Raw genomic sequence first — 23503 nt, 5'->3', positions numbered from 1 at the left:
CATTTTTTACTTAATTTATTTTTATTATTATTAATCAGCTAGATTATTAATCAGTGGTTTAGGTATAGTTGGAAGTTCGATTCCTTGCTGTGCCTCCTGGGAGAAAAGCCAGCCTGGGTGGCCTTGGGCAAGCTGCACACAGTCCCAAGACACACCCAGAAAGAAGGGAATGTTAAACCATTTCTGGGTCTTCTCTACCTAAAAAACCTTGAAAAGAGTTTCCAAAAGTCACAGCTGATGGCACGTATGGACAGCCAGCTGGATCTGGAAAGCTGTGCTAATGAAAGTGATATCTAATTAGTCTTTCTATGTGTAGATAGAAGCGCGCACGCACGCACGCACGCACGCACGCACACACACACACACACACTATTGTCCCCCACATTTAATTCAACATCAGGCTTTTATCCTTCTAAATATGAAGAAATGTGAACATCAGATTTAATTGGGCCGTTTGTTGTTGTTGTTTAGTCGTTAAATCGTGTCCAATTCTTCGTGACCCCATGGACCAGAGAATGCCAGGCCCTCCTTCATCCACTGCCTCCTGAAGTTGGGTCATATTCATGTTGGTCACTTCAATGACACTGTCCAACCATCTCGTCCTCTGTCGTCCCCTTCTCCTCTTGCCTTCACACTTTCCCAACATCAGGGTCTTTTCCAGGGAGTCTTCTCTTCTCACGAGATGGCCAAAGTATTGGAGCCTCAGCTTCAGGATCTGTCCTTCCAGTGAGCACTCAGGGTTGATTTCCTGCAAAATGGATAGGTTTGTTCTCCTTGCAGTCCAGGGTTACATAAGTTTTTCACTTTCACACTTTTGAAATTTCAGTGTGTTCTGTAAAAAAGATGGGACACTTGCCAATTTTGGTAAATTCTTCTAAACAATGATCTGAAACCATATTCCTATTCATTCTCATATTCTCATGATTGAAAGGACCTCTTCTCGATTATCCCAGAATGTAGGGCACATAATAATGGCCCTGAGCTACAGGAAGACAGTTTAAGGCTGAATATCAGGGGGAAAACGTCCTAACTGTTAGAGCAGTACAACAATGGAAGCAATGACATCGGGAGGTGGTGAGTGTTCCCAACGCTGGAGGCATTCAAGAGAAACTTAGACAACCACCTGGCAGGTATTGATCAAGGTGGTTGGACCTGATGGTTTTAAAGATGACCTTCAACTCCATGATTCTATGATTCTATGAAATCTGTGTTTCCCAAAGCTGACATTAGTTCCATAGTGGGGGAAAATCAGTTATAGCTGGGATGTACAGTATCTTTTCATGACCCCAACAGCACCTTAAAGGGTGGAGGATTACATATGGGAAATAGTAGAAAGCAAAATTATTGTACTGTATTTTTCCGTGTATAAGACTATACTTTTGTCTAAAATCTTTAGACTAAAATTTGAGGGTCGTCTTATACACAGAGGTAAGCTGAGGGGAGAACAAAAACAAGTGGAGGGGAAAGCAGGGATCAAAGCAATCCTGCAGCACTTTGATCCTTTTCTGCCTACACTTCCTAAGCCCCACTTAGATTTCTTAATTTTGGATTAGAAAAGTGGGGGGGTGTCTTATACATGGGGGAGTCTTATACAAGGGAAAATATGGTACTTTCCCTGCCATGGCATTAGGGATACATGGGAACCCTTTGGGAAAGCTAAACTGTAGCTCTGAATTCTCTGGGAAAGGAGGAAAATGGTTAAAACAGCAATAAATCAGCCCAAATAAATCTGTATCTTGCTTAGGAGGGTAGATTTGACAGCTTTTTACGGCAAGATTTTTGACTTCTTCATAGGCAGAAGTGGCAGGAATTAAATTAAGCAGGTCATATTTCCTCCAATATGGAATTTGTGTGAGAAGCAGGTGGTGGTTTCCGTTTGCCCAGCTAATATAAAAGGTTTGGCAAGAGCTGTGTAAAAGAAAGGGGGTGGCCAAAATATTTCTGTCCGTGGAGCTGACAACTTTTCTTTTCACCAGGCTCCTGTGCCATAGTAAGAGCGAAATGACATGCATGCCATCTGAGAGACTTACTGTATCTCCAAGCCTAGAATATCCTCATGTTCTGAAATGTGGGAAAGGAAAATGTATGTGCATGTTAATATCCATCCCACTGCATGACACAAAAAGCTGGCAATGCTATTTTACGATGCTGCAGTTACTTCGCTCGCTCCCTCCTGAACATGCCACTTACCTGGAGGGGGGAGGAAAATCAAGCTATACTAACATTTCTGGTGCACATCCTCAGAGTTTGCTTTACCGTGAGTACACAGAAATGCATTCCAGAAGAGGAAAACACAACTAACCAGCCTTTCATAGAGTCAGAGAATTTAAAGGTTAACCTCGAAAGTCAACAAATTTAGTCCTTTGTCCCGGGCAGGCACCTGGCAGATATTGCATCCTGTATAAATGACTGTCAGCTCACTACATAAATACCTCTAGCAAAGGTAGAGCTCTCCATTTTCCAGTGGGAGTCTGTTCCATTGTCAGGAAGCTTTTGCTGTTATTAGCTAGGAAGTTTCTCTCAATATTTAGGTCAGTGGTTCCCAACCTTGGGTAATCCAGGTGTTCTTGGACTGCGATTCCCAGAAGCTTTCATCACTACCTGTTCTATCCCTGGGTTTGTGGGAACTACAATCCAAGATCATCTGGGATACTCAGGGTTGGAAACGAATGGTTTAGGTGAAGACAGGGAGCCCAGGACAAAATTCCCTCTTGTTGAGGGAAGATCAGCATGTCTTCTGTAAGGGTCAGTCAAGGCTCAGAAAAAGCTAAAAACGGTGTACAAATATTAAAAATCACAATAAATTAGCATATTCATGTTAAAGCACTATTAAACCTATTAAAAATGGCTGTCGTTTTGATTTTCTGTCACTAGGATTTCTGGCTTCCAGCCCGTTAACTTTGCAAATATGCTATAAAGTGGAGAGAAACAAAATGATGCACTTGTTGGATAAAACATGATTGCCTTAAGTGTGTTGGAGGAAAAGCGGAATAGAGTTTTATCTAATAGACGGACAATAAACATAAATACTGTATATGTCAACTGTGCTGGAAATGGTGTTTCTCTGCATGCTTCCCTGAAACGGTGCTGCCAGGCTGAATATAGATTGCTCAGTTTTTTTTAAAAATCAGGGCCCTTTGATGTACTTGTATCTGTTGGAAGTTCATTTAATGAATGTATCCAACTCAGTCTTTACAATTGTACCAAGATTTCACCAGGGACCACTTTTCCTCTTCCTCCCCCCACCCCTACCCCGCAGAGCTCCATCAATCCTACACATGGCCCCTTCTGAATTTGCTTCAGTCCAAAAAGCATGGGGTTAAAAACGACAAAGCGAAATTGAGCAGCACCAATCCTGCGCCGAACCGTTATCAGAGGATGCCGGCCTAGCAAAGACCTGTTGACACAACCCGTAACCTGTGCCCCGATGTGCATTATTGGGCAAATATTTGTCTGAGCTCAAACAAAGTTAGCATTGCAAAAGGATCTTCAAAAAATACCACCGAGACATCTGGGGCTGGTGTTCTCCCCCCACCCTCCCTCCTGTCCCACCTACCCACCTTGAACTTGGTGTAACGTGTCCACCGGCCACCCAGCCTTTAGGCTTAGTGTCCTCTTGAAGACGCAGAGAAGAAGATGCACTTTGCTTGCTTCTTGGTGCTGTTTTGGGCTTCCGAAATATGGAGCTTTGACTTCATCGTTGAAGAAAAGGCAGAGGTAAGCCTTCCTTTCTACGGTGGGCCCTCCCGAAGATGGGCAAATTTGGACTGTGGGGAGCTTAAGAATGGGTTGCCGCCTACGACAAAGCAGTAGCCTCAGGGGGCAGATTATGGAGGGCAAGAAAGAGCCAAACATGCTTAGTTGTTCGGAACCTTTTCTCCTATTTGTATTGCCCTGGGAGAAAAGAGTTGTGTGGAAGATTTTCTGCCTCGTATGCCAAAATATTAGGATTGGCTTAGCTAAACTTTGGCACCGATAGAGGGGCATGGGGGAGGTGGCCTGTCCTACACTATGTCAGGTAGCAAGAAGACTCAGGTGTCTTCAGGTTGTCTGTATCTCTCCCTGTTTTCTTATCAGGACTTTTGCTTGACATAATTGCGCTCATTGAGCTTTTCCCTGTCATGTCAGTGGAAGCATCAAACTCACAGAACCATCTGATACGTGTTTCCTGAAAGATAATCGCCATTGAGCTCAATGGGACTTCCTCCTGGGGAAGGGCGTAGAGCATGCAACCTAAACCTTTAGACCAGCATCTTGCAGCTAGTACTACCTAAGGCAGACTCATGAACTCAATGGGATTTACATTAAGTGCGGACATATTATTCAATGATAGACTCAACGGATCGGCACTCTAGCTGAGATCAGAGCTAGAGTACTGACCTTAATTACTGGCAACCAATTATAATATGTTTCAACAAAGTTTTATTGGTTGGTTGGTTGGTTGGTTGGTTGGTTGGTTGGTTGGTTGGTTGGTTGGTTGGTTGGTTGGTTGGTTGGTTGGTTGGTTGGTTGGTTGGTTGGTTGGATTTCTATCCCGCCCATCTAGACCAAAGGTCTACTCTGTTGGTGAGACTGAGGCAAGTCAAGATGGACATTATCAAAATCCATCCGTGTTTTGTTAACCCCTTTACCTTTACTTTTTAAAGCAGAAAATCCACAACCTCCTCACCCAACCCTGGCAGTAAACATCCAATAATGACCATTTAATTACTATCCATGTACGGCCCTCTTAGGACACCCCAAATCTGCTGCCTAAGGTGGCTGCCTGGTGATATGGTCCACCATACTAGTCAACAAACACTTCACAGATTTCATGTCTGGGTCAGGATTTGAACCCAGGCCTCAACGTGCTTCAAATTCAACATCTCACCAATGCATCAGACTGTCTTGTAAAGCTTATTAAGTATTTATTTACCTCAGCCTTCTTTCAGTACCTCAAAACAAGGTACTGTAGTGAGGTCTTGGTAATATTTTTATTTATTTCAATGAAATAATAGTGACCAACAATCACACCTTCATTTAATATAAAGGCATTTGTGAAAATCTGAAGCATTTCAACATTAAACACCAGCTTCAATCATCTGAACCTGAAACCTTTCAGATTTTAATGGAACCTTTATTATGTTCTAGGCACCTAAAAAATAAAGAGTTGGATTTCATTGTTAGAGTGTGGTGGATTATGCATAAATAATGCTCACCTAAAGGTTTATTAAAAGTAATCAATTTTGCAATTATTGCTTAAATTGTCATTGCCCACCACTATGCTTCTGTGATTCTTCAAGTGTCACCTGTATTTCTAAGTCATCCATTACCAAGTTATTATTAAATAATGTCCATCCATTGCAGAGTCATTCTAGCTAATTTCCGGGAACGAAGGCCTCTTTTGTTAACCCTCCCCATCCCTCTCAGTCTTTCCAAAGTCCTGTGTCCCTGAGCCTTCTCTCTAAAAAAACACAAAAACAAACCACTGGACTGGAGTGGACATTATTTCATAATGTGTGACTGAGCAGGTACTTGAGTGGCTCAATATATATTTGGCAGGATAATATCATCTCCTCCTTGATAGTAGAGGCAGGATGAATCCATGCTTGGAAAGTTATTTTTAAAAATGAATTTATTGCCCAAAGCAACCTTGGAGAGAGGTTTCAAAACAGTGAAAGCAACTCATTCTATTATTGAAAAAAAGAGTTACTTTTAGGCCAGTGGTTCCCAACAGGGGACGTGATGGCGCTGTGGGTTAAACCGCAGAAGCCTCTGTGCTGCAAGGTCAGAAGACCAGCTGTCCTAAAATTGAATCCACATGTCGTAAGATCGAATCCACGCAACAGAGGGAGCTCCCATCGCTTGTCCCAGCTCCTGCCAACCTAGTCTTTCGAAAGCATGTAAAAATGCGAGTCGATAAATAGGGATCACCTATCAGCTAATGGGTTTCCATGTCTAGTCGCGCTGGCCACGTGACCACGGAAACGGTCTTTGGACAAATGCTGGCTCTACGGCTTGGAGACGGGGATGAGCACCACGCCCTAGAGACTGTAACTCCCAGAAACCCTGGCCAGCAGAGGTCAAGGATTCTGGGAATTGTAGTCCAAGAACACCCAAATTCCCCAAGGTTGGGAGCCATCGTTTTATGGGATGGCTACATGAGCAATTTAGTCCACAGTTGGCATCAAATTAGGCGCAGAGGAATTGACATTAAAATGGGTGACCATTTCATGAACAGCTTAGTGTGGGGAAGCCTGTTGGAGAATCACCTCTTTTTAGTTGGGTGTTGTCTTAATTTTGTCATTGTTCAGCCGGCAGAGGGGGTTAAATCTAATTGGGTTGACTTCGCTTTTACCCGCTTTCTGCCCAGTGTAATCACCTGATCCAATGCAACAGGGGTGGGGAGGGTGGGTTTGCAGGGGTCCCAGTTCCTCTCACCTGAGCGCCTATGGCCTTGGAACAATTTTTTTAATGCTTCCCAACATTTTGGCCACCGTTTGTTTGATTTTTAGAAACAACTCTCTTGTTTTCTGTGGGTTTTTTCCCCTCTCATAACGTTTCTGGCATTGTGTTATACATTAAAGGGTCTAATCATTGTTATTACAGCAAGGCAAACCGCTTGAGAATTTCTCCTCAAAATGAGCTTCAGCTCTGAGGGAAACATTCAGCGCACCCTGCGGTTGTGTGATTCACTTCCAGGATATGTGAAGTAGCCTCTGAGCATGAGTAGAGTGGACAAGAACAGAAGCAACAGAAGCAATCAAAGTGATGCCTGTCTATCTGGGATTTCTAATTATCTAGGTTAGAAGGTGTGGACTTTGACGAGGTCTGAAGGTGTTTGTTCACCAGTCAGGTGTCTGTATGTGTGTGAATATGAGCACATGTTTATAGGTGTGTTATTTTTAACACACAGTAGGCTGAAGTCTGGGTTGCTTCAATCTTCTAGGAGGTTTGTACTTGTTGCCCCAAACTGCAATTTCTGCATGTTATAGAAATAAAGGTGTTCAAATAAATAGATGAAAAAAATGAAATAAAACTCTATTTTGCTCTGTTACAATTCCCTCTATTGCCCCATATACAGTGATGCCTCACAAGATGAATGGCTCACACAACGGAAAACTCACAAGACAAAAGTGTTTTGCGATTTTTTGGTGACTCGCAAGATGAATTTTCCTAGGGCCGTGCTTTGTAAGACAAAATGTTTGCAATACGACATAACTCGTGGAACAAATTAATTTCGTGGTTGTTGTGGGTTTTTCAGGCTCTTTGGCCATGTTCTGAAGGTTGTTCTTCCTGTTCTTCCTGATGTTTCGCCAGTCTCTGTGGCCGGCATCTTCAGAAGACTAGTCTCTAGTCTCTAGAGGCATCTCTAGTCCTCTGAAGATGCCGCCACAGAGACCGGCGAAACGTGAAGAAGAACAACCTTCAGAACACGGCCAAAGAGCCCGAAAAACCCACAACAACCATTAGATCCCAGCCGTGAAAGCCTTCGCGAATAAATTAATTTTGTCTTGCGAGGCATCACTGCACGCTAACGTACTATTACGTTCAGTTGTGTCTAAAGGGGTACCCTTTAATTATTTGGTAAATGTGTAGAGATCAGACCACACACATTGAGGGGAGCATGCTAGCCCAACCCCCCTCTGCCATTGCTTTCAATGTGCAAAAGCAACTATCAGAACCAGGTGTAGATGCTGCACCCATGTAGTCTCTCCGTTTGATCCAGGACCCCAATCTCTGGGAGCAGATTTTCTAACTCCTTGCAATAAGGTTGTAAGTAATTGTAAATAATCTAACCGAAACCTAAATGACAATTTAACTTTTAAAAATCCGCACCCTCCAACTCAATATGTACTCGGTTGGATTTTTGAGTTTGCTAACAGTGTTCGGTCAGCGTCCTGGATAGAGTGATGGATTAAGATCCAGGAGATCTGGGTTCATACCCCTGCTTGACCATGGTAACTCTCTGAGGCAGTACATAGCAATGGTAAAATGACTCCTTAAACCTCTCACTGACCTTGGAAACCCTATTAGGATTGCCATAGATTAGATGCTTGATAGTACATAACAAAAAAAAAAAAAAAAAAAAAAAAATTAACCCTCTTCTGCTAACTTTTCTGACTCTGTCTTGGCTTGATGATCTTTTACATGCCTGCTGTAGATCAGAAGCTGAATGTGAGCCCACAGTGTGATGTGGCTTCAAAAAAGGGCAAATGTGATTTTAGGATGCATTAACCCAAGCATAGTCTCCAAATCCCGTGAAATAGTAGCCCCTCTGGTTAGGCCTCATCTAGAGTACCATGTCCAGCTCTGGACACTGCACTTCAAGAAAGAGACCAACAAACTGGAGCAAGTTCAGAGGACGGCGACATGGATGATCAGGGGGTTGGAAACCAAGCGCTAGGAAGAAAGATGGAAAGAACTGGGACTGTTGAGCCTTGAGAACACTTTTTAAATGCAGTCATACAGAGGAGGGCCAGCATCTGTTCTCAATCATCCCAGAGTGCAGGACATGTCATAATGGACTCAAGCGACAAGAAGCCAGATTTAGGCTGAATATCAAGAAAAGCTTCTTAACTGTTAGAGGAGTATGACAATGTAACGAATGACCTCGGAAGGCAGTGAGTGCTCCAACGCTGGAGGCATTCAAGAGAAAATGGGACCACCCTCTGTCAGACATGCTGTGATTGGGATTCCTGCCTTGAGCAGGAGTTGGAAGGTCTTATAAGCTCCTTCCAGCTCAATTAGTCTATGATTCTATGATGTAGGAAGTCTACAGACAATCTCCCTCTGCTTCTCTGATCTTTTCGGTGGCTCTTCTTCTAGGATCTGGATGAGTTGTTTGACTGGGAGGTGGATGGACTTGCTTCCAGATCTGCTCTGCGGAATGGCAGGCGTCAGGTACAGTAGCCTGTTTCTTGATTGTGGGGTCCTTAGAATGAGGATGTGGTGAGACTGAAATGGGGGAAAGAATAGCTATATGGTATAGAGACCAATTTGCCTTAACTGCAGGTCGAATGGTGTTAAAAGAGGCTTACAAGTGCAAGCTATGCTTGAATTCCTGCCTGAATTCATTGTGCTCCAGTGCTCTTTCGTGAAATCTATGGAACTCATTGCCTATTTCAGTGCTTCCCAACCTTGAGTCCCCAGATGTTCTTGGACTACAACTCCCAGAAATCCTAGCCAGCAGAGCTAGTGGTGAAGCCTTCTGGGAGTTTTAGGGACACAAGGTTGGGAACCATTGGCTGATTCCTTTTTGAGACAAAGGGCCAAATCCAGAACCACGAAATTTCAAGTTGTCTTTTCCTATCGTAGGGAATGAGGTGCGAATCGTACAGCCCTTCAAAACCGCTTTCATAGTAGATCGTTTTCTGCTTGACCTGTGCAATAAAGATGGGGGGGGGAAATTAGACACAATTGCTCCCTAGCTTTGCTTGTGAACTGGATTTGAAAATTCTGCCATTCTCTGACCTGTCATGAAGCTAATTGCATGCTTAACCTACTGGAGTAAGACATTATTTTTAGCTCCTTCCCTTAGGGGGAAAAAGGACATTTAAAATAAAATAAAATAAAATAAAATTTGTGATTTTTCAGGTGGAATAATTTTCTCTTCATGGGCCTTCTAATATACCAACCACAATAATAATAGTAGTATAGTGCTTGGGTTTTTTTTCCATTTTGCATCTCAGATTTATATTTCTGATTTCTATGAACCAGTTGCTATGTCTGTCATGGTTTTCTCCCAGACTTCCTAGCAAGCTGATTCCAAGTTTTTGGCAGAATGTAAACAAGACAATCTGTCATTTCTTAAAAATGTGAAAAGGAACTGGAAAAGAGGAAGACTGCAGTTATTCAATCTTCATTCCGATCCCAATTGAAAAACCCCTTCCCAGCTGAGGAAAAATAAGTGTTCTAAGGTTAATATCTGCACCGTTGGCGATTCCCTCAAGATAAACCATACAGATATCCAGCGTTCCCTGCTTGGAAGTTTCCTGTTTTTCGAACTCTGGATTCTGGAAGTTGTAGTTTAAAAATCCTTTGTAACCTTGTCCACCCGCCCACATTACTTTTCCAGGCGTTGATCTCACTCACTCTTTCTGTAACTTTTATACGACTGATACGGTCTTTGTTTGTTTTAAATCTAGAGAAGTACAACCAACCACGAGGACTCGGGAGAATTGGTGAGCTTTGGGACTGATTCTGCTTCTTTCTCCATTACAAAGTGATTTTCCACCCCCACCATCAGGTTAACTGTTAACCGAAGGTCAATTCCACCATTTGCTTTAGGATCTCTCTCTCTCTCTCTCTCTCTCTCTGTCTGTCTCTCTGTCTAGGCAGCAGGATATTAACCAGGCCTGTTTTCAAATAACTTGGCTTCTCTTGCACAATGTTGTCACAACAGAGCCCAGATGGAAACTGTCGAGGGGATCGGTGCGAGAGAGATAAATTTTTTTATAAATTTACAGTATTTGGGGGGAGGGGGAGAAAAAGAGGTACGGATACGAATGAAGGGTGTTCACCAGCACCAAAATTCAGATTTGGAATTCAGATTCGGAATTCGGAATTATAGCCCTTCGAATTCAGAATTTTTTTAAAATTGGAATTTCAGAGATCCAGAACTCCAGGAGCACAACAGAGATGGGGAGATTCGTATTTGTCAATGAATATGAATATTCCCATCCCAGCCGAACCTAATTAGGGTCCTGCCGCCCCCCCCCTGAACTGGACCATCCACTCACGTGTCCCACTACTCCCACTCTTCCTGCCAATGATGCCCAGAGATCTGATGTCTTCCTGCTTGCCTAGCCACTCCAGGCAGGGCGCAGCTGCTGACTGGCCAGCCGAGCAGGGAAACAACAGAGTTCCTTAGGTCCAGCTGGGATGGGGATTCATTTAAAAATATGAATATCCCCATCTCTAGAGCACAGTCTTGGAGTGGGATTCAAAACCAGGTCTCCTGAGTCGTAATTTGCCACCCTATGCAGTATACCACACTGGATAGATGTATATTCATAAATTAAGAGGCTGACGACATGGGCCGTTTTTCTGCCGTTTGAAGCCCTGCAGGGACGGGGTGGTGTGGTCTTCAAGATGGCAATCAGACAACATCTTTCCTATAGCGCACCAATCTGACCCCTGAGCATTCCTACCTGCACCTTTCCCAACCCTATTAAAGAGCTTCTACTTTTCTGGTGCAGGTAGGATCGCTGAGGTTTGGATCAGTTCCAGTGTGTGTGATCTCTGGAACCAATCGAAAGCAAGCCTTCCTCTTTCAATTTGCCAATATTGTGAAGTGGCTTAGTAAGCAGGCCACTTTAGAATATTGGCAAATTTAATTGCTTCCCCTGACTGGAAGAGGGCAGGGGAAGTGAAGAAAAAAATTTTTTTTTACTGTTATGTAGACTATCACTGATGCATTAGTTATATAAAATACTATCACTGATGCATTGCATTAGTTATAGCAAATATTTGTTATTATTTTTTAAAAAATCTTGTCTTCACTTCACCTTAAAGGGCTGGCCAAGAAACTGCCCATAGTTAAATCCACAGTAGTGGCTTCAGTTGCACAGAGAAGGCAAAGAGAAGATAAAAAAATAACTGATACAGTGCATCAGCGATAGTCTGTACACAGTCAAGAAAAGATTTTTTTTCACTTCCCCTACTCTCTGCTAGACAGGGGAAGTGATTAATTTGTCGATATCCTGAAGTGGCTCTCTTATTAAAAATAAGAGAAGAAAGAAATTGGCAGGAGTAATTTCCATGTGAGCGGTCAGACTTGATTCGAATCAAGTCCAGCCGTTCCCAAACGGCCCACACTAGCTCGCTCGCTCCCTGCTGCTATAGCTGTATCCTAATAGCAGAAAGTTGCCTTATAAGGAAAGACAGCCTATAAATGTAAATACATACATACATACATACATACATACATACATACATACATACATACATACATACATACATACATACATACATACATACATACATACATACATACATACATACATACATACATACATACATACATACATACATACATACATACATACATACATACAATTGAAGTTGAACACAGGCTTTGCCCTGCAAAATGCTAAAACAGCTTTACTTTTAAGAAGTAGCTCATGAAAGATTAACAGGTTTTTCATAATCTTTCATAATCAAGTTTGGCATAATCTTTTTATGAACAGCAGCCCACCCTTTTCATATGTTGCACACATTTGATGATGCTAACTTGCAGTCAGCAAAAGGTGATACCTAAAAATACCCGTTCATCTTTCAGGAGCCTCAAAAATCTTTACATTTATGTATGTTGAAAATTTCCTGAACTTCTGATTCTGCTGCATTTCTGTCTCCTTTTCGATTCCTTCTTCACTTCCTTGTGTCTTTTGCTTTGTTCCGACCTAAAAACAACTCTTCCTGGTTGGAAGCATGTCCTCCATTCTTTCCGTCAAGATCTTCCTCCGCTTGTTTTAGGACAGTGGTTCCAAAACCTGGGCTTCCCAGAGGTTCCTGGACTACATCTCCCAGAATCCTTCACTAGCACAGCCAATGTTCAGGAATTCTGCGAGAGGTAGTCCAAGAACCTCAGGGTGTTCATTTTGAGAACCTCTGATCTTGGAGGAGCCACCTAAGCTAGGAATGCAAGATGATTCCAACGCATGAAGGACCTTCTACTCATTATCAGAATACAACACCCATCCTCTGTAACCGTCATAGCCCATAGCAAGGGAGCTATATTCTAACAAAAAGGCCACCTTTTTCCCTGTCTTGGGAAGCAAAAAGATATTGTGGATCTCACCACAACAGTTTGACAATTGCAGGTTGCCGGTGATGACAACATAGTCCTCCATAGCTACAAGGTCCAGTCCGTCATCACGTCTCGTCTCGCCAACACGATGGTCCAGACCAAAGTGGAAAACAGAGCCAGGCATCCTCAGAACCTGGTCTTTGATGTCCAGGTACCCAAAGGAGCTTTCATTCACAACTTTACCATGTAAGTAATAACAGAGCTGGTTCAACCACTTTGAATAGGATGGGTAGCTACCTAGAGCAAGCAGGTTGGGCCATTTTGGAAGATCCAGGAACCAAAGTCCTGCTCGAGGAAGCTCCCCCTAAGTCATGTCACTTGTAACATTTAAGGCTTTTGTGCTTTTCAGCTATTGCTAGTTGCAAACCTGAATGGCAGTTTTGTAGGATATGAAGGATCACAACTATCTCAGGAACATGAAACCATTTGCACAGTTTCTTTTGTTTTAACATCACTCTCCATCTGAGTATGGAGTGAAGGTGATGAGACATTGACTGAATTTTATACCTGAGTGGCAAAGTTGAGCCTATCTTTTCCACATCACGTCCCTAGACTTTAGCCACTTTCATCTGGGCTCAGTAGAAATATCTCTTCCGTCTCTTTTCTTCTCCTTCCTCCTCCTGCTTTGGGAAAGGAGAGATTTGGGTCTGGGTTCATTTCTGGATAAGAACTTTCCAAAATCTGTGTTTATTCAGAGCACACTGAAAAAAAGGGGCTGAGCATTTTTAAAATATCAATGTGGGAGGGGAAAAAATGAAACAGTGCTCAGCCCTGAGAATTGTAGTTTATTATTTATTTATTTATTTATTTATTTATTTATTTATTTATTTATTTATTTACTTACTTACTTACTTACTTACTTACTTACTTACTTACTTACTTACTTACTTACTTACTTACTTACTTACTTACTTACTTACTTACTTACTTACTTATTGGATTTATACCCCGCCCATCTAGACCAAAGTCTACTCTGGCTGGCTAACAATAAAAAATGGAATAAAAACAATATAATAAAGTTTAAAAAAACAACAATAGTAATGTGGCACAAAATGGGCAAAAGAAAAAAGAATTCATGTTTTGGTTGTTTTAATCATGTTTGTGATGCTAAATAAGGATAAAAAAACCTTTTTTCCCTGTCAAGTCTCATCAGCTATACAGCCGCCAGGCAAAGAGACACAATTGAGGGAAGGGGGGGCTCACGGGGCACTTTAACCCAAATTTGGGGTGGCAGCAGTCCCCCCCCCCATCACAAGCCATTTATGAGTCACGCAGGGTCCTTTCTAAATCAAAAATAGCTCTGTCACTTCAATTTGGCTGGCGAAAAATCAGTTTCCTGCTTTTGTATGAGAACTTAGCACATTTTCCACTAGTTTCTTTATAGGAAGGGCAGAATTTGATTTAAAACCAAAAGTGGGAAAAAGTAGAAATGGGGTCAATGGCGATGAAAAACTCCCTCTCTCTTTTGGGCCTAAAGGGAGATCCCTTACACTCTCACGTTGGGTTTCTCCCTTCGTAGGAACGTCAATGGCATCACCTTTACAAGTTCGATTAAGGAGAAATCTGCAGCCAGAAGTCAATATGCGCAAGCCCGTGCCAAAGGCAAAGCTGCCGGAATACTGAGGTACGTGAATCAAATCGTATATAATCCCTTCTCCCTTCAGCCCTGCAGAAAGATCTATATATAGCAAGAAAAGAAAATGCATTTGTAACTGCTAATAGCCGTATACTATCAAGTCAAATTCGAATTACAATGATCCCTCCCCCTTCCAGGGCTTTCTGGGTAGAAAATATGCAGAAGTGGTTCACCGTTCCCCTTCGCCTGGGGTAGCCCTGGGACTGTGCATGTTGCCCAAGGCTACACAGGCTGGCTTTTCTCCGAGGGAGGCACAGGGCGGAATCAAACTCCCAACTTCTGGTTCCATAGCCAGACACCTAAACCATGTAGCTTATTTCTAACGAAGGTTATAACAAATACCGTAGGGCCTCTATATCCACGGGGGATCAATTTCAAGACCTGAGAAAAATTCTGAAAAATGTGGATTATAGTGAACACTATACATTGTAAAGGAAATCAACCCTGAGTGCTCACTGGAAGGATAGATCCTGAAGCTGAGGCACCAATACTTTGGCCACCTCATGAGAAGAGAGGACTCCCTGGAAAAGACGCTGATGTTGGGAAAGTGTGGAGGCAAGAGGAGAAGGGGACGACAGAGGATGAGATGGCTGGACAGGGTCATTGAAGCGACCAATGTGAATCTGGCCCAACGCCAGGAGGCAGTGGAAGACAGGAGGGCCTGGCGTGCTCTGGTCCATGGGGTCACAAAGAGTCGGACACGACTAAACAACAACAACATACATAACATGGACGGTGGCTCCCTCTAAATGGCCAGTTCTGGCAACTTCATGTTTAGAAACATATATTTCTAGGATTTTTCTTTTACCATTTTAAGTATTTTTAGACTTTGGATAAGGGAATCAGCAGATACTGATCTTACGGATAAAGGGAGTCCCTCTGTATTTAATCGTGTCTAACAAATACACTGTTTCGACCCATCAGGATATACTTCTGAGAAAGTTGAACTTCTCCACTTATGTTTATTTATTTATTTTTTGCTCCTCCATAAGTGGAAAAAAAAAGACCTCTGCCTTTCCTTGCATGTTAAGGGATCCCCTGGGACCCGCCTTATATTTGGGTGGCAAATCAAGGTGTTGTTGTTTGCTTGTTCCCTAATGAATGCAGGAGCAACGCTCTCGACATGGAGAACTTCAAAGCTGAACTCAATGTCCCGGGAGGCACCAAAGTCCAGTTTGAAATCCATTACCAAGAGCCGATCCGGAGGAAATTGTCAACATACGAGCACATTATCCCCGTGCAGCCTGGCCGGCTGGCCAAGCACTTCGAAGTGAGTGGAAATAAGAAATCGCATGGTGGGCAACGGAACAACGTGCTTTCTTTAAGGGGTGTAATTGGACCAGCTCGGGCAGAGTAATTTGGGGAGCTGCGGGGTGCAACCGTGTCAGAGGAGCAAATGTGGCCTTCCAAGAAGTTGGACTACTGTAGCACACTTCTGGTGAGGGGCTTCCCCTAAAAAAGTGCCACTAAACTACAGCTAGGGCCAAACATGGCAGCCCAGAACTGGGCAGAGAACTTCAGCTGGTGGCCATTTAAAAACGGTATTAAATAATGCAATGTATCATGCATACATTTCTAGATAAATCAGGATTAAACCAGCTTCACTATCTTCCAGTTTGTTTCTGAACTTAAAAGGCCTGGAATGGATGGGAACAAGTTATTTATTTATTTATTTATTTATTTATTTATTTATTTATTTATTTATTTATTTATTTATTTATTTATTTATTTATTTATTTATTTATGTATTTATTTATGTATTTATTTACTTACTTACTTACTTACTTACTTACTTACTTACTTACTTACTTACTTACTTAAATACATACATACATACATACATACATACATACATACATACATACATACATACATACATACATACATACATACATACATACATACATACATACATACATACATACATACATACATACATACATACATACATGCTTGCTTGCTTGCTTGCTTGCTTGCTTGCTTGTTTATGCCCCACCTTTCTCTTCAAAAGGACTCAACACAGCTTACATAATTAAAAAGGCAACATTTAAAAGCTAAAAACAGTAAGTCTACAAATATTTTAAAAGAATTAAAACAATGATTATGTTAACAAGGGTAATTAAAATCACTCCTGAAAACAACAGAGCACCACAACCCATTTAAAAGTCCCACTCAGGCAGCCAGTCACTCATGGAAAGTCTCCCTGAAGAGAAAGGTCTTTGCCTGCTTGCAGAAGGATGGCAAAGGTGGGGCCAAGCTAGCCTCCAGTGGGAGGGAGTTCCAGAGTCTGGGAGCAGCCACAGAAAGGCCCCTCTCCCGTGTCCCCACCAAGCGTGCCTGTGAGAGAAAGGCCTCCCCTGATTCTCTGAATTATCCAAAAAAAAAAACCCCTTTGTTCTATGTCCCCCATAATTTATGGTCGTTGTCGAAGGCCACGTTATGTATCCTCCCCTAACAAAGGTTAAATTACTATTTCCAGAAGAACACCTTTGGGACCTTCCTTTTAAAGGAAACCTGATGGCCAGTGGGTGCCATTTTGCCCCGCTCAGGGGTTAACATCTTCTGCCTCTTTTTACCTTAAAATCTCTAGCCAAAATACAACTGCAGTTTCCCCAGAAATAAGCCCTACCAAAAAATAAGCCCTAGTAGGATTTTTCAGGATGCTCATCATATAAGCCAAACCCCAAAAATAAGCCTCAGTTCAGTGAAACCCCCACCCTCCACCCTTGTGCAACAACCAGAAGATGATGACATGACTGTAAAATAAAACATCCCCTGAAAATAAACCCTAATGCGTTTTTTGGAGCAAAAATTAATCTAAGACCCTGTCTTATTTTCGGGGAAACACGGTAGTTATATCAGTTCCATACCACTTTAACTACCACGGCTGAATCCCACGGAAACCTGAGATTTTTCGTTTAGTGAGGAGCTCTGAATTCCGTAGGATGCGATCAAATTCCATCAAAGTGGTGTCAACTCTGCAGTGTTGATATATTAAAGTCTGGCGTAGAGGCTGGTCTAAGCTACATGGACATTCCCAGACGGATCTTGGGTATGCACTGTATTCGAACTGGACCATCAGGAAGTCACTTAACAGACTTCGAAGCCAAGTAGGAAGATTAAAGAATAATTGATTAAAATGGGGCTAGTTGGATACAGGACAAATTTTCTGTGACTGTGGAGAAATTCAATCCATGCAGCACGTGCGTGTATGCAATTTATACCCCGCCATGTGTGCAAAAGAAGATCTAAGGTAATGTTACTGAAATAGCCAACTTCTGGTCAAAGACAGTCTAATTATTTTAACATTTTAGTTTGCTCTCATTTTACCTCTATTTCATATGTCCCCATTCATTTTAAACTACCCTCGCATGTTCCCTTCTTTCCTCAATGAGCCCAAGGTCCCCTCGAGCACAGAGTCTACAGTTCTCCTGAAGTTTCGGAGTTCATTTCCCACAATTTCCCGGGAATGTTGGCAAGTCTTTGGGTTTGGGTCCCGAGTCTGATTCTGTGTTTTTGGCCCCCAGTCCCATGACCGAGGTCCTATTAAAAACAATTCCACCTCCCTCTGGAAGAAAGGGAGGGGTGGGTGCGTTCCGAATCACGAATTCAGTCTGAGTCATTGAAAGAAAGAAAGAAAGAAACTCGAGTTGAGTCCAGGTTGAGTCACTGGTGTGGCTTAAGTTTGACTTGACCGCATCCCAGAACTTGTTCCTCCAGACTCCCTGCTTACCTGACCAGCATTCAGAGACCGTGAGGGCTGAAGATTCAGACACCTGGAGGACCAGTCTGAGAAGCACAATTCTTTGAGGAAGGAGGTTCCACAATCATCCTTTGCACAGACAGAGATCGCCGTGACTCTCCTGTAGACTGATTGATGGTCTCCCCTCTGCTTGCCATGCCTTACAGGTGGATGTCCACATCATTGAACCCCAGGGGCTTAGTTTCGTTCATGTTCCCAATGCGCTCGGCGAGCACTTTGCGGGGATTCCTACCATTTCCAAAGGAGAGAAAAAGGTAAGGATGGGCCAAAGCTTTCCGCCTTGTGGGAGAGGCTGTTTTGCAACCATATCATTTTGAGCGATCGCTGCCATGGTTTACCGTAGTTTTCCGTGTATAAGACATCCCCATGTGTAAGACGCCCCCCACTTTTCTAACCCAAAATTAAGAAATCTAAGTGGGACTTAGCAAATGTAGGGGGAAAGGGGTCAAAGTGCTGCAGGATCGCTTTGATCCCTGCTTGCCCCTCCACTTGTTTTTGTTCTTTCCTCAGCTTACTTCCGTGTATAAAACAACCCTCAATTTTTAGTCTAAAGATTTTAGACAAAAGTATAGTCTTATACATGGAAAAATACGGGTAATTTGAGTTGGGGGTGAGTCTCGCTCTGGAACCTCTGGTCTTAAAGGGAAAAAGCAAAGTGTGCTGTTTATTTACCACATCCTGGTGTTTACTGTACTCTCTGAGCTGTTTACAACTTAATTATGCAAGCTACATCTTGTCCCCCCTGGGTACTCAGTTTATCGACCTTAGAAGGATGGAAGGCTGAGTCAACCTTGAGCTGGCTACCTGAGCCTGTTGGGATCAAATGCAAGTCATGAGCAGAGTCTTCACTGCAGCACTGCAGTTTAACCACGGCAGTATGAGGCTCCTTTTAGGGAACAAGACACTCTAATTAGAACAGATTTGTGGGAGGAGGCAGAAAGGGCCTGGGCAGGGTTTAGTCCTCTAAGGATGTTCCCTTGTGTATCATGGGATGGAGTGGGGGAGTATTCCATTGGTGTACCTGGGAGGCTTCTCGCCAGTGCAACTATCCAGGGCATATGGCCCAATCCAGAGTGGACCCACAGGCTGTATGTGCGTGGGAGGTGAAGGGTTAAAGGCTTGAACCATTTCTTCCATCCCAAACACTCTTCTATCTATTATTTACTTTTTTAAAGTATCCAGTTTGCTGGGGAAGAACAATTTGTGGTCTGCATAATTAAATTGCCAGCTACCCAGAGAGTGTTTTATGTGCTGTGGGGTAGGTCTATCAGCAGCACACTGTGTTTCACTTTGCTTTAAAAGCACCATTCAAGAAATCATTGATTGCTGGACCCATCCCAGTTGTTGACTGCTTGAAATACACTGTGTTCTACCAGCTTGGAAACAAGAGTTAAAAAGCAGGATGATGACAGACAGACAAACAAACAACATTTAAATCAACACATACATAGATTAAAAAAATAAGCCTGTGAAAATTATGGGTTCACACGACGCAGGGCTGCCTGGCGAACACAACCGTTGTATTTCAGTGATGGCTGGTATATTTGCAATTTTGGGGGGGTGGGGGAGAGAGAGAAACACAGCTTTGGAAGACAGCTCACTTGCGCTTCCTTGTTTCCTTGTCCTTTCGAGGCTCATGTGTCCTTCAAACCAACGGTGGCCCAGCAACGGAAGTGTCCCACCTGCTCCTCTACGGCTGTCGATGGCAACTTTGTGGTGAACTATGATGTCAAGAGAGATAGCAAACCTGGCGAGCTGGAGGTAAGTCTAGCGGGAGGAGGAGGAGTGGGAGATGGAATCTGGGATACAAACGCAAGAAACAAGGCAAAGCTATGCCTGGTATTGAGTCCTGGGGAAGGACCACTATCCTCTTTGGAACACACCTAACCTTGTCTGATGTTGGAAGCGAAGCAGGATTGGGGCTGTAGCAGACTTTTGAATGGTGAGTTAAATTCCTCTAGCTACACAGCAGACGTGCAGGGATTCATGGAGCAGAATAAACTCCCAAGTTCTCCAGTCGGCCACTCTGTTTTGTCATTAACTGGCACTTTCATTCTGAGACATTAGAATAAAAGGTTTTCGTTACTTACAGCTCAACAGATCAAACAGCAAACTGACAAACATGTTTGCTTTCTGCAACAGACTTCAACAGACTCTCTGACTGTTTCCAACAGGCTACTAACTGGCAGCAGACTACAGCAAGGGTCATCATCCTGCTGTGAGCCAGAGTTATCAATACAAGGCTCAATGGACCAAGAAAGGAGTTTCTCATATATAGGCAGGAAACAGGAAGAATATAGGATCCATGAATACTTCTTTGTTGGTACAGTCACCTTGTTTCTGCTCCAATTTTGCAGATCTTTAATGGCTACTTCATCCACTACTTTGCTCCTGAAAATATGGACCCCCTGCCGAAAAACATTCTTTTTGTCATTGACGTCAGTGGCTCAATGTGGGGACTGAAAATGAAGCAGGTAAACAGGCATGAGATCACAGACCCATAAGACTGGGCAGCTGGCTGGGACCCTAAAGGTCATTTAGTCTAACCCCCCAGTGAAGCAGGAAATCCATCTCTAAAGCAGCCCTGGCAGCTGGCCACCCAACTTCTGTGTAAACACCATCTAATGGCGGAGGGCCCCCCACCATCTTTAGAGGCGTGGCCTGGGATTTTTCCCTCATGGTTTCCAGAAATGAAACCAGTCACGGAAGGCAAGCTTTCTTCGGGTGCCAGCCTGCTTGGGGTCGTTGGGGTCAGAAATCCACCCACGTTTTTCCTGATCGCTGGTTTCCTAGGGTCTATGAAAATATGGACAACATTGCTCTTTGGGATGGATAAATGGGCCCATGGGGCACGGGCGGAGATGAGCGTCTCGAGTTTAAAAGCCATTTCCTCCTCCCGCACGGCACACTGTGAGATTTGTTTCCCGTCCTAGAGACTCAGAGCAGCTCAGAAATTCCCAAGAATCTCAGCTGGTGCTGTGAGACCGAGCAGGAGCCTCAGATGCGGTCTCTGCCTAGAGCTCATCTAAAAGAAGGTTTTAAAAACATCTGTAAAGGAGGGGGAGAGAAGCAAAGGACAAAATTTTGTAGTGCTTTAAAGACTTCTAGATAGCTGGATAGCTCAGTGGTTTAGGTCTCTGTCTGTAAAGCCAAAGGTTGGGAGTTCGATCCCCCCTCTATGCCTCCTGGGAGAAAAGCCAGCCTGGGTGGCCTTGGTCCCAATTCCCCTTGATCCCAAGCTGCAGAGTCTCAGGGGCGGCCCCAGAAGAAAATGGTAAACCACTTTACTCACGACCTGGAAAACCCTGAAAAGGCTCACCATAAGTCAGCATGCCGTTATTGTTATTAAAGACTCATGTGGTTTTTTTTTTCATTATGAGCTTTTGGGGATCAAAATCCCCTTCAGGGATTTGAACTCAGCTCTCCTGAATTGGTCTGTGGAAGTGGATCCACAGAACGAATTAATTTACTTTATTACGGTCGAAGACCAGCACTAGTGGATCCGCAGGAGCACACACCGGTCCAATCCTGTTGCTTAGTGTAAATTGCGGTAAAATAGACCCTTTGAATCAATGGGGATTTGCAGAGTCAGCTCCTCTGTATGTCCATTGAGACACATAGGCCTACTCTAGCTGCGACTTACTATGCTGAGGAAATCACAGTTGGAGGAGGCCCATTTAAATCAATGGATCTTGTGGGGGAGTTGATTCAGGGGGTCTGCTCTTCTGCAACGGATTGCCTCAAGCAACAGGATTATGGCCACTGAAAAAAATCTATTAATCTTTTAAGGTGTTGCCTTATTTCATCCACCTCATTCCCTTTTTCCCAATTCCTTTTGTCCACATGCGGAAACACACAAACGTGGCAACCTCTTTGGAAATTGTGTAAGAAATAGTTGTAGAACTTTTCCTTCAAAAGCACGGTCTGTTTATGTTCTGCTTATCCTGCAACAATATGGGGGCTGAATGGAATTTCGACTCTTTCCATGACAGACTTTTACAGACTGGTTTCCATTTTGTTTGACGGGTTTAAATGAATTGTGGGGGGGGTGGCGGAATAAAATCAAGCACCGCATGTCTCAGGAACTGAGGTCCTGCTCTTATTCAAGGGAGCAGCATCTACTCAGTGGGCTGCAGCCTTAAGGCAGAGGAGATTAATAACCATTATGTCTTGTTTATACATCCTTGCCTCTAAAAGGGTTTTAATAGAAGGGAAAGCGGCTGTCTAAGGCATCAGCAGGTCATGAGATTCCATAAGGATCAACATCGGGGTAGCTGATACCGTATTCGCATACCTGTATCCCTGAAATATAAACACATTCCAGCGAGGTGGCTCCATATTGGTGAATTAATATATGTAGGCACCGAAACCCCTTAGGCTACCATGCATGTTTCCAGGCTGCAATTCTGAACACACTGGAGAGAGTATTGAATTAGGACCCAGGAGAGCTGGGTTCAAATCCCCACTCCTTCATGGAAATTCAATGGAAGGCTGCACCAGATAAAACTGATTCCTGAATGTTTTGCACATCTCCAAAACCCTATGAGGGCCGCTGTGCATGGAAAGCAAATGGTGGAGGGGGGTTGGTTGAAGGCTGGCTGGATAGCTCAGTGGTTGAGACATCTGACTGTGGGACCAGAGGTTATTATTTATATTATTATTATAAAGGAGTTGATCACATGTCACTAGTTGTATGTAACTTGTTAGTTCCAAGCTCTGTTGAAAACCAGGGTGAACATCTGGATAAAATTGGTGCCCATCTCCTGCTCTTTCATGTTGATCCTTGTAGTATTTGTTACATGTTCCTGCATGTTCAGATTCAAGCATCGAGACTGGGTTGGACTGGATGACCTTTGAGATCCCTTCCAGCTGAGCTGAATGTACAATATTTATGCAGAATGGAAAAGGATTGCTAGGTACCTGACCACAAAGGCTCACTTTTCAGACTGTTGAAGCCATGAAAACCATCCTGGAGGACCTCCGTTCTGATGACCAGTTCTCAGTCCTGGACTTCAACCATAATGTCCGGTGCTGGAGAGACAGTTTAGTGCAAGCCTCCAAGTTGCAGACAGAAGCCGCCAAGAAATACATTGAAGGGATCCATCCCAATGGAGGTGAGCTTCTTACAAAAAACAGTTCGATGAAATAACTGAATAACTCACTCTGAGACATTTGTAAGACAAAGAATAGAAATGTTCCATTACTTACGATTGTGAACAGATCAACAGCAAACTAACAAACTGACTTCAACAGATGAGAGGGAGGGAAAGGGAACACTTAGCAGAGAGGTGGGGCTCTCTTTAAATTCAGAAGC

The 23503-nt window shown here is 43.2% G+C and overlaps 1 protein-coding gene across 3 annotated transcripts in view; it reads left to right on the top strand.

The window, feature by feature from the left end:
• The first annotated feature begins 3460 nt into the window (after nt 1–3460).
• ITIH2 (inter-alpha-trypsin inhibitor heavy chain 2) overlaps nt 3461–23503 on the top strand; it is a 42711-nt gene continuing 22668 nt past the window's right edge. For all 3 annotated transcript variants that reach the window (XM_073002515.2, XM_073002514.2, XM_073002513.2), the window contains exons 1-10: nt 3461–3717; nt 8809–8883; nt 10128–10163; nt 12804–12976; nt 14310–14414; nt 15534–15696; nt 18336–18443; nt 19822–19950; nt 20547–20663; nt 23135–23303. In XM_073002515.2, the coding sequence (XP_072858616.2) occupies nt 3637–3717; nt 8809–8883; nt 10128–10163; nt 12804–12976; nt 14310–14414; nt 15534–15696; nt 18336–18443; nt 19822–19950; nt 20547–20663; nt 23135–23303 (1156 nt within the window). In that variant the 5' untranslated portion in view covers nt 3461–3636. The remainder of the gene's footprint in view (nt 3718–8808; nt 8884–10127; nt 10164–12803; nt 12977–14309; nt 14415–15533; nt 15697–18335; nt 18444–19821; nt 19951–20546; nt 20664–23134; nt 23304–23503) is intronic.

Source organism: Pogona vitticeps, chromosome 5 (genome assembly GCF_051106095.1).
Source record: "Pogona vitticeps strain Pit_001003342236 chromosome 5, PviZW2.1, whole genome shotgun sequence".
Taxonomy (NCBI): Eukaryota; Metazoa; Chordata; class Lepidosauria; order Squamata; family Agamidae; genus Pogona; species Pogona vitticeps.
This window is presented reverse-complemented; position numbering and strand designations above follow the sequence as displayed.